This window comes from Pholcus phalangioides, unplaced genomic scaffold, assembly GCF_987345545.1.
Source record: "Pholcus phalangioides strain wild (caught in Gottingen) unplaced genomic scaffold, Ppha-v1.0 ptg000007l_1, whole genome shotgun sequence".
NCBI classification, from domain to species: Eukaryota; Metazoa; Arthropoda; class Arachnida; order Araneae; family Pholcidae; genus Pholcus; species Pholcus phalangioides.
Window position 1 is genome coordinate 32,840,479 of NW_028301600.1, and position 11,345 is coordinate 32,851,823.

At 34.4% G+C, this 11,345-nt stretch overlaps 1 protein-coding gene across 2 annotated transcripts in view; it reads left to right on the top strand.

Annotated features, from left to right (window-relative positions):
- The window catches only part of LOC149085199 (CUB and sushi domain-containing protein 1-like), a 30,520-nt gene extending 20,524 nt beyond the window's left edge, over window positions 1–9,996 (top strand). For both annotated transcript variants that reach the window (XM_089233060.1, XM_089233061.1), the window contains exon 3: window positions 8,620–9,996. In XM_089233060.1, the coding sequence (XP_089089186.1) occupies window positions 8,620–9,027 (408 nt within the window). In that variant the 3' untranslated portion in view covers window positions 9,028–9,996. The remainder of the gene's footprint in view (window positions 1–8,619) is intronic.
- The last annotated feature ends 1,349 nt before the right edge of the window (window positions 9,997–11,345 follow it).

The window sequence follows — 11,345 nt, forward strand, 5'->3', positions numbered from 1 at the left end:
GAAAAAACGTGAGGGAATACGGTATAAGCGAACCTGTCAAAGAAATAGGGAAATAATAAAAGAAAAGAAAAACAAAAAAAAACATATACTTATATACCTCACCTATACCATAAGCTATACCAGGCTCTTTGAACGGGAGGGGAGGCGGATCCATAGTGAACGGGGGGGGGGCGGATTTTCTACTTCCATTTCCCCGCCTATGCTAATAATACAATTTTTAAGGGGGAACGAGGGAAGCGGTAACCTTTTCCGTCCTCCTCCGTATCCGTCCATGATCTATACGTCATTTTAAGAACTATATTAATTTACGCTCAGAACGCAATCGACTTTACTAATTGAAATCATCAGGATATGATCGAACAGGCCACTAAGGCCATCGTCAAAAACGATGGGAGCAGGTTAAGGGTCAAACGCTCCTATTTCAAGAAGTATATAAAACATAAGCATTTTTGGTGTATGCATCTTGTTGCAACAAATTCAGTGGTACCTTGCTGGTATTGATAAGTGTTCTGGTATAAGTACTAAGCACGTGGTACTCCTTCGTAACGAAATTTTTTTACTGCTATATTTCAGAAAGTTGGAAACGCAAATAGGTGCCAACAGTATCGAAACATGAATCTCGTTAAGACAAATTCAACGGTGAATTACTGGTGTTGATACGTATGCTTGTTGAGGCACCAAGTGTGCGGTACACTTTCGTATCAAAATTGTTTTACGTCATATCTCCAGAACAGGGCGTATTTGCGGGGGGTGGGGGTTGAAAACGCAATTGCCCGGGGCAGCAAATTTTATTAATTTGGAGTCAAGAATATCAGATTAGACCGGGATAAGGGTGACATTCGAATACCCCGCAAGTGGCAAAGCCATGAAACCCCCCCCCCCGCACTCAGTAGTGTAGTATGTGTAAGATAGAGATAGATCTCGTCACACAAATCCCACAATATTTGATTTATATAAAGTCTTCTTCAGTTTTACTTAGACGAAACAGGTTGTACTACAGTATAACGAGATTTAAAAGCGTATTCATATTCAAAATTACAGCCGTATCTATGATATATATAGCCTCCACCAATTTTTTTTTTATTCCAAATAAGATAAGTTTTATTCCAGAAGTTTTCAATTTCTCCACTAAGAGGGAGAAAATGCACGCTTGATTTTCTAATCAAATTCAATCTATAAAGCTCGTCGATTCAGTTACTTTTGCGTAGCAACGACAATCTTCTAATATAGAGGTTTTCAACCTTTTTCTAGTCGCGAGCACTACCTGTGTCCACCCTTACGGTAAGTTTGATACACGAATCAATGAAATCAGGACTGATTTCAATCCTTGTATGCAATTTCTACAAGGTGTTTGATTGGAACATTGAACAAATTCTCGCGAGCACGAAAGTGGACACAAGCATCGAGCACTCTGGGTGCTTCAGGGAGCACCGTGGTGCTCGCGAGAAATGGGTTGAAGATGCCTGCTCTAATACATATATATTCCCTGTTCTTGGTAAATTGATGCCAGACAAAAAAAACAAAGAAAATAAGCGGGAGAGGAACTCTTTGGTCTGGCATCAGCTTACCGAGAAGTGAATACAGATTGACTGCGGAACATAAAACTAGAAAGACATCAAAAATTCCGGTTTCAAAATACCATTTCATTCATAAAAATATCATATATTTCGTCATCTTCCGATAATGAATGGGTTACGCAACCTGACACGCCTTTTTTTTTCAGTATTTTTGTTTTTTCAAACCATCCACCACCGGTTCTGGAGAACAAGTTATATATTGAGTTTCCGCTTGTATTTATTTTTTTAACGTTACTATCGCATTTATTACCGTTCTCTCAGTTACGACTAGTTTTCTTCAATTCTTTCGCATGCGTCGAAAAAGAATTTGCCGCTTTTTTTTCCCCTCCCAGCAGGTAGCCAAAAAGCAACTAACTGGCCAAGGCCAAGGGAGCTTTTGGGTTCGTGTCCTTGTGTATACTGTTTTTATTCTAGGAAAAATAAAGTTCAAACTGACTTGGTTGGGTCTATTTTTTCTACTGTATTCTGCTTCTCTTGAGTTTGTTCTTTGTCCTACTTCTATTCAGGGCTGAATCACGTTTATTGTTTGGATTCTACTAAGCCACTGGGGAATTAATCGTAGTGTCAGTCGTGTCACTGAACTACTCTAGAATAAAATAAAATTTATTTTTTACGTCCGCTTTTATACACGGGGCCGTAACTGGGGGGGGGGGAGTTTCGAAACCGAGCACAACTCGGGTCTATCACCATGGGCAATTTAATACCTAGTGACTTGTGCCGGAAGTGTGTGTACCTAACAGTCTGAGTGCGTATCCAGTGTTGTGTCTGATTTTTCACTGCTGCCATCTATATTTCAGAAGTGAAGTGAGTGAAGTGTAATGACTGAATACTTGTACTGTTTTTAGGCCTGTTGCTCTCTGTGGCGAGACTTTTTAACGGGGAGATCGGCTCGCATTTGCGCCTCGAAGTTGGGAACCACAGAAAACCAACTTCAGCCGACCACCACCGTGGCGCTCGAACCCGGGACCCCGCGATGCGAGTCCGTCACTATGACCACTCAGCCACCACAGCGCTGAGAAAAAATTTAGGGGGGGGGCGGCAATTTTAGGTGGGAACAAAGAACATCGTTATAAAATTATCGAATTTTAAAGTTGTGGGGGCGGCAAAAATTCTAGTTACGACCCTGCAAAGGCGTCTTCATAATTTCGGTTCTCCTTATTTATATATACATATAATATTGGGGGAAGGGATGGTAAAATAACCTATCTTTGGCTTACCATCATCAGAAACATTTTTTGCTTTTGGGACGATGTGGGGGTTCCCCCCCTCCCTGAGAAAGACCTAATCATTGTTCCATTTACTCTCTCGGTTTGTTCTCTTTCGTTTGCCTGTGTTCTAATTTTTCACTTAAATACACACACATATATATATATATACACAATTGGTAATTATTTAAAGAAAAAAGAGAGAGAGAGAGAATACAAGATGGAGTTTATGCAAGAGTGAAATAGAACCTATGCAGTGGGTCGTCATCAGGGGGAACCCCATGCGTGGTTCGAAAAAAGTAGGCGTTTCTGAAGTGTGGCTATACCTGATTGCATTACAAATGTTCCCCGATGCCTACCTTCTCAAAAACATGTTGGACGAAAAAAATGGAATGAAAAGTGAGTAAAAATATTATATTGTAGAAATACAATATTTGAAAACATATACAGTGCTTCAGGTTATAAACAAAATGAAGCATGAGAAAAAATATATAAAAAATTACAAAAATATACAGAAATTACACACAGGGAATTTTTACATAAATACAATAAAAACATTCAAATAAATAAATAAATGAAAGCATTCAAAATGTAGTCAAAAATTAGTCAAAAATCACCGGACATGCATTAAGAAGGGGGATATAGTTGTGTTGTTTGAATGTGGTGTCGTTGAATAAGGCGGTGGGTATGCTGGTGCCAGATGCAGCTTTGAAAAGATTAAGGAGTGCCGTAGTGAATTCCTGCTTATTATTACATATGTGGCGAATCTACTTATCTGTGAAATGAGAGTGTTTCTGAATATTTTAATGCTGATATTTTAGTGCCAGTGGCTTAAACAGTTAACAAAAAAAAAGTTTCTTCTTTTGTCGTTATACGATTGTTTCCCATTTATTGTTATTTTTATATCCAGGTAATTGATTTGGTTCCTTTGTGGTTTCCTTCAGAGAAAGCTCTTCAGGGTAGATGTTGGGGAAGATACTGTTAAAATTACTGTTGTTGAAGATGATTAGATCATCAATGTAACGAAAGCCAAAAAAATTGTATTGCAGTTTGAATTTTTGTTCGAAGAAGTGGAGAAAAAGTTTAGCAAGGGCGCTTGAGTAGCAGCTCCCCATTGGTATTCCTTTAATCTGTTAGTGGATATGTATGCCATTGAAAAGAAAGTTTTCAAGAATGCAGGAGTTAACAAGATCTTTCCAGTGTGTGAAATTAAATTTAAGGGAATCACTCTTGCATGTGTGTGTGAACTCCATCTTGTATTCTTTTTAACTTCAAAAAATTACCAATTGTATTAGTATATTTTTTGAATAAAAAAGTGAGCAGCACTAGCGCTTTTGCCATTTAAAAATCTTTTTTTGCTATTTCTTCGTTCTCTATATCTTTGGATCTCTAGATTTTTTCACACCACAATTTTTGTTCCTACTATATTTGGGGGGGCGGGGGGGTGAGGGTCATCCAAAAAAAGATTCATTATTCAAAAGTTCAGAAAATTCAGAATTCCAGAACTGATAAGAATTCAGAAAATTGGTGAAAATTCAGAATGTATGAAAATTCGGAATTCCATAGTTGTGAAGGTCATGCACCTTATTTACTACAAAAAATATATTTGATATACCCATTTTTTTTCGTTCCTATTACTGTAAATGCGGGACCCGGTGCGACCATATCTGTCGCACACCCCCTAAGGGAGGCTCTGTTTATACACAACACTGTGACTACTTTTTCTTTCCTCTGCGGAAGATTTATTTCACTTCCAGAATTAATTTTTTGAATTAATTTAATTTTGATTTTTCGACTAGATTTTCCATCGCAAGAAAAGTTTTGGCATGCAGTAAACATTTTTTTTTCTGAAATTTCTCACTGGTATTGACGAGATATCTCGCCTTCTTAAAAGTCTTTTACTTCAGCAATGACAAGCCCAGATATTTTGTTATTTAAAAATTATCTTAAATAAGAGCAGCTAGTCAAAATGTTTCAGAATTTTGAGTGAATTTTTCGTGAAGAAGTTTGTTTGGTAAAGATAATAAATTAAAGGAATTTTTTGTCACCTGGTGGATAGCTTATGATTTATCACGGTAGACAGAAATACAAAAGTAATCAATTTTATGGTTGAATATACTGTACGTGCAGTTTATCTTCAGCCTTGTAGCACGAGCGAAAATCTCAGAATGTATCATGTTCAACATTTAATTGCCTATATTCTACAATTTTGCGCATTAACAATATATGAAAACTCAGTTTTGCACATGCTATTTTGGGATTTCAGCTTGTGCGTATTAGAATGTGAAGGACCATGTATTGAACATGCAATAATGTCATTTGTGAAATTATCAGTGTTGACTGCAATCAAAATAAAGCACTAATTGCTACCCCAGTGGTAAATTAACGAACTAAACTTTTTTACTTCCCCAAACAAAATTTTACGAATATTCATTCAGACTATTCTGACCTATGATTTATATTTCAGACCATTTCGAGATCAAAATTGTAATTATAAACACCCTCTGATTTTACACATTGTTCTGTATAACCGTGAAGAAATACAACCAAAATAAAATCCATACTTACATGAATATATACTTTGTCTATATACGTATTTATAAAACTCGAGACAATAAAATTCATGTAATTAGTGCCGTCGGGTTGAATGTGGGGTTTACGTTCGACTGAGTCTCGTGGTTAATGAATTATAAAGACATAATTATATATATAATTGAACGTTTTGTTATCTGTTATAGGAATCAGACATGAAAATTTTATTTTGTCTCTCCCTCTTTCAATTGTGATATAGTTACTAAATATAATTGTACATCTTAGGGGGGAGGGGTTGAATAATTGTGATGAGAAAACCTACCACTTCATTTTCAATCATTTCTTCATTTTGGTGGAAACGTATTTCCATTTCATTATCTTGTTGTTTTGCTATATCCTAACCTTCTTCATTTTTCTTTCCGTTATTAAGTGGAAGACATTTTGGCAGACTATGTGTTGTCTAGACGAGAGTGAAATTTCAAATTCACAAGTGAGCTTCACCGCTCTCTAATCTACATCAAATGAATCTAATATATGTCTTGGATATTTTCCAAAAAGCGTCTAGCCGGGGTCAGCAGCTTTAATCTAAACTTGGTAGAGGTTTAAGGATACATATATTATTTAGGTTTATGTTTTGGAGGAATCTCAAATTTTTTTCTTGAGAGTTCTTAATGTTTATCCGTCTATAAGAACTGATTTTATATTAATTGCATGCTTGTTTTCGGTCTCTGGTAAATTTAATCGTTCTCGTAACTTTTAACATGCTCAAAAGTCTCAGAAACTATGCTGCAGTAGAAATATCATTAAAAATAACTAACTAACTATTTTGATTTATATCAAATCTAATAAACACGTAGCTGATTGTATGTGTTATGCTATGCTAAGGGAGTGTTTATTTTGAATCAATTTCTATTTAATTACATTGATGTCATGCTCTTTTATCATGCACGCAAGCTGTTTTTAATGCATTATTTCGAAAATTGTAAAAAAAATTAAGTGTTAGAGATATGTAAAATTTTATACTGACATAGGATAGCATATACAATCAAAAATATGTGTAAAATTTTTGAAATAAACCAATGATTAAGTATTATTTTTAATGATATTTCTACTAGAGCAGTTTTTCACCATGTTAAAAGGTATGAGAACCCTTAATAAAATATTTTATATATCTCTTATACTTATTTTTTTTAATATTTTCATGTATTGTTTAGCACCTTGCGTGCATGATAATACCATGACATCAATATAATTGAATAAAAATTGATTCAAAATGAAGAAAACTGTTCATTTCATAAAATGAGGAAAAATATCTGAGATCCGTTCATAGATTGAATTATTGACTTTAATAATAAATTAATTTATTTATATTTAAAAAAATGTATTTATTGATTTTTGAATTTTAAATTTAATTTTAAATTTCATTGAGTGAATGAGATTTCAATCTTTTGTCTAATTTTATGAGCTGAACAGTTTTCTTCATTTTTATTGAATTATATTGTGATTTCATGCTATTTTATCATGTACGCAAGGTGTTAATAATACTCTTTTTTTTTAATGTTTGAAAATTTGCGAGAAAAAAAAATGAGCATCAGTGATATGTGATGCATTTAGTTGACATATCATAGAATATAGAATCAGCTATTGTGCATTAAATTCGAAAAAAATCAATGATTAGTTGTATTTTTAATGATATTTTTACTGCAGTATAGTTTTTGGGGCTTTTGACTATGTTAAAAGGTAATGAGACTCCTTAATGAAGTTAGTTTAATGCGATTCTTGTGTATATACAGGATGTCCTGTAAGTCCTAATTCAGCCTTTATCTCATTAACCGTTCATCGTAGAGGAATGGTTTCAGTTAAAAAAATGTTCAAAATATGTTTAGAAATTACTCTGTACCAGTTTTGAGAGTGAAAATACAGTATGTTAAAAAATTAAAAATTTAAATTTTTATATGGATATGGATACCCTGTCTTGAAAAACCCAATTAGAGAGAAAATTGTTGCTCTGTTTATTCTGAGACCAACAAAAACAATTTCAGTACATTATTCACCGATATGTGTGGATTCAAAAATCGTAGAGAAGTTGGGAAAGAAAATGGACACAACGCTTCTTTCCCTTATTTATACTGTTTTCTCCCAACGTCTCTACTTTTTGAATTCAAATATCTCAGCAAATATTGAACTCTGAAATATAAATTTTTTTTGTGGCCTCAGGAGAGACAGGGCAACAACTTTCTAATTGGATTTTTTAGGACAGTGTGTCCGTGTACAAATTTATATTTTTTTCATTTTGTGACACATTGTATTTTCACTCTCAAAACTGGTGCAGGGTGATTTTTGAACACGTTTTTGAGCATTTTTTAAATGGGAATCATACCTCTACGCGAACAGTTGATGAGATAAAGGCAGAATTGGGACTTATCGAACACCCTGTATAGGTATCATCGTCGGCGTTCAAGCAAAAGTCACTAAAACCTGTTTTGAGATTTTGTCAATTTAAACTTTTGAATCGTTTTGAAAAATATTAAAAATTATTTTAAATACAAATATACAAATGCAAAATTAGAAACCGAAAAAGGCAAACTGCCCAACAAGGTGGCTGGAAAAAGGAGAAAATAAAAATAAATAGTACTAGAAAAACGCTCATAAAATTATGGTTGTCATCTGCCTAAATACCTAAAAATAATAAGCCAAGAAAAAGTAACTGAACAACTAAAATACCTGCCCACAGAAATATGGTTGTCGTTCTTTAAATATGAATAGTTTACCCACCCCTCTTATCACATTTCCTATTGAAGGTGTCTGTCGGGGGGGGGGGGAATTCACGACATCGGAAGATAAACCATTCCATGCATTTACAGCCCTGTTGGAATAAAAAACTAATTGACCAACCCAACTAATATCGAAACTGGTGTCCCCGAGTCGAAAAGCCAGGACGAACTAGGCCTCGGAAAAGCGGACGAATGACTCTGGGAGAACGCGAAGAGACTTTTAAGAATCAAACCGAGCATTCTATTTGCTTTTTTGACCACCACGGAAGAGAGAGTTAAAGATTTCTAACTCCTACAGAGTAGGTTTACTGATATTTAAATAACAGTTTCGTGGTTCATAGCTATTCTTATCATGAAATAATAAATTGGAATTTCCAATCAACAATAGTCCATCAAAAACATTTTTGTGGACTTGGTGACTTTTGCTTGAACGCAGACGTTATACAAGTTTGTTTGAAAATTGTAACTGCTCTTTTTAAAGCTCTTATTTATATCATGTGTTTTTTTGTTTTTTTTGTTTTTTTTCGATAGCCAAAGTCAGAACCTCATCTTTCTCAAGTCATTCCCGATAAGAATAGCGTTAGGAAAGGTAAAGTAGATGGTGAAAACACTGCAACAAGTGATGACAGCTCGGACAAGAAACAACAAAATATCTCAGACGCCGAAGAGAATTTCCCAGATGTTGATGCAGATGATATTTCGGAAGATCCAGACTCTGACCAGTTCCCGTTCATGAGTGTCACCATGATTGCGATAATCGCAGGGGTCGGAGCACCGTTAGCTATTGCTATAATTCTTTTAATAGCCATCTTAATATACCGGCGGCGATATCCCGTACGCATGCGTTTCGGGAGGAAATTCTCAACTTTCGAAAACCCTATGTATATCACTAAAGATGCCCAACATCCTCGAGAACTCAAAAGACTAACCACTCCATGATTCTTCATCATAGAAAAAAAAGATCACGCTCAAAGCTATTAAATGGAAAATGAAACAAGAGAATATTACTACGTCAGCCAATTTTTAAAGAGGTAACAAAACTTCATGTCTGATGATGGTGTAAGTATAGCAGCAACATGTCTGCGTTGAAATGTAAATATCACGTGATTCATATATTCATGTTTTTAAAAATGGATTTTTGGCGCCCTGCTTTTATTGTGATTGTTTCTTTTTGTTGTGTTTTTCATGTCAATGTAAATCTTCATGGAATGTGTAACAGCTAGTGTTCAACTTTTTTTAATTGTTTTGGAAAATGACCTACCCTTGTCGTAGAATTGTTTGGTAACGATCTGATTCAAAAAAATTCCGATCTGGTCCGCGATGAATTCATCAAAATATCAACTTTCATCCTTTTTTCAGACATCAAAAGTTTCGAGAGAAGTTCAATACCACATTCACATTTAGTCATACTTTATTTTAAGGTTTAGTTTGAAACTTATATTTCAGAACAGCTTAAAGTGAGGGGTTCTTAACCTATGAGTCAAGATCCAAACCTGGGTCGCGGGGACTTCTGACATGGGTCGTACAAATTCACTTTCAATCCGGCTATAAATTCTTTTATTGCACCACTGATTTCGGGGGCATCTCAACGATTTCGGTGGCCTAGGCTGCAACCTAGACATTTTTTTTAGGGCCTTAAGGTCCTCTTGAGCCTAGATTTCATGAGGGAAGGAGGGAATTCACCCTAAGTTTCAATTTCGGGGAAAGTCGGCATCCAGAACAGAATAACAGAACATAATGCTGAAAAATTTTATATTCAGAACTATGAACACACTCAACAAAAATTGATGAAAATTTAGAATTGGTGAGAATTTAGACACCACAATTAATGAAAAAATGCCAGGATTAATGAAAGAAATGCATAATTTCAGAATTTATGGAAAAAATAATTTCAGAATTTATGAAAAGAATAATTTCAGAATTTATGAAAAGAATAATTTCAGAATTTATGAAAAGAATAATTTCAGAATTTATGAAAAGAATAATTTCAGAATTTATGAAAAGAATAATTTCAGAATTTATGAAAAGAATAATTTCAGAATTTATGAAAAGAATAATTTCAGAATTTATGAAAAGAATAATTTCAGAATTTATGGAAAGAATAATTTCAGAACTTATGAAAAGAATAATTTATTGAAAGCATTCAATAATTGTGGAGATCTTGTTCGATACGTGGCCCTGTTCCAAAGATCCAAAGAGCCGGTAACCAACCTATTAAGACGCCACTGACTGGTTTCACAAATTATTAAGCGTTTTTAAATTTGAAATAGACCTATGGTTCGCAAAATTGATCGTTACTGATTTTTCTTCACGGCTAAAAAAAGTTAAGAACCCCCGTCTCAAGCCCTCAATTATCTTCATATGCATACACCGGGAAGCCGATGTCACTTTTCAAAACGCGAGAGGTGTAACACCTCCAAGTCCTTACGTACGCTTAGTCAAATTAAGCAATTAAATTTTCTCAAATAAACATTTTCGTGATTAACTAAGAACTAGGTTTTCGTTAAGGACAAGGAGGTGGTACACTCTAGAAATATTTCGGCAGCGATTAATCAAATATCACGTACGCAAGTAAGCATGGGTCTGGTTTTGCTCTAAAGATAACTTAATTTTAATTTATCTATCATTCGATCAATTTTTTTTCAATTACATAAATAATAATGTATTTACGGTATATAATAATTTTACCACAACAAACATCTGTGCCAATGTTGAAATATTTTTTAAGTATTCTTATTCTTATACATCATATAGTTTACTAAGGAAACAAACTTCTATTATTCTCAAACAGCCCACAAATGTAGGAATCGCTGCTTCGGTACCTGCTTTACCAACTCATATACTTTATGTAAATATTTCGTGAGTTGAGTATATATATATAAATTGTGTAGTAGACATTTTTAAAAAATAGTATATGTTCTGTAAATACTTTCTTATCTTCGCAAATAGTTTGTCTGTGGCTGCGTTAGTACCTGCTTACCGACTCACTTCTTCAATGTATATATTTTGTGAGTTGTGTAAAATGTATCGTGTTCTCAGATATTGCGTGAGTATACTGTATATTCGTGTTTTATAATCAATGAATCATTTTCCGGATTTTCTGCTTTTTGTGTGTGTATGTTCACACTTTTTAATGTGTATACACGTTCGTGTCGTATGAGTCTTGAATATTACGATGAATGAATGAAATGTGTGTATGTTTTATCACCTTTTAATTAATTTGATAAAACACTGCCGCTGCTTTGGGTACCTGTCCT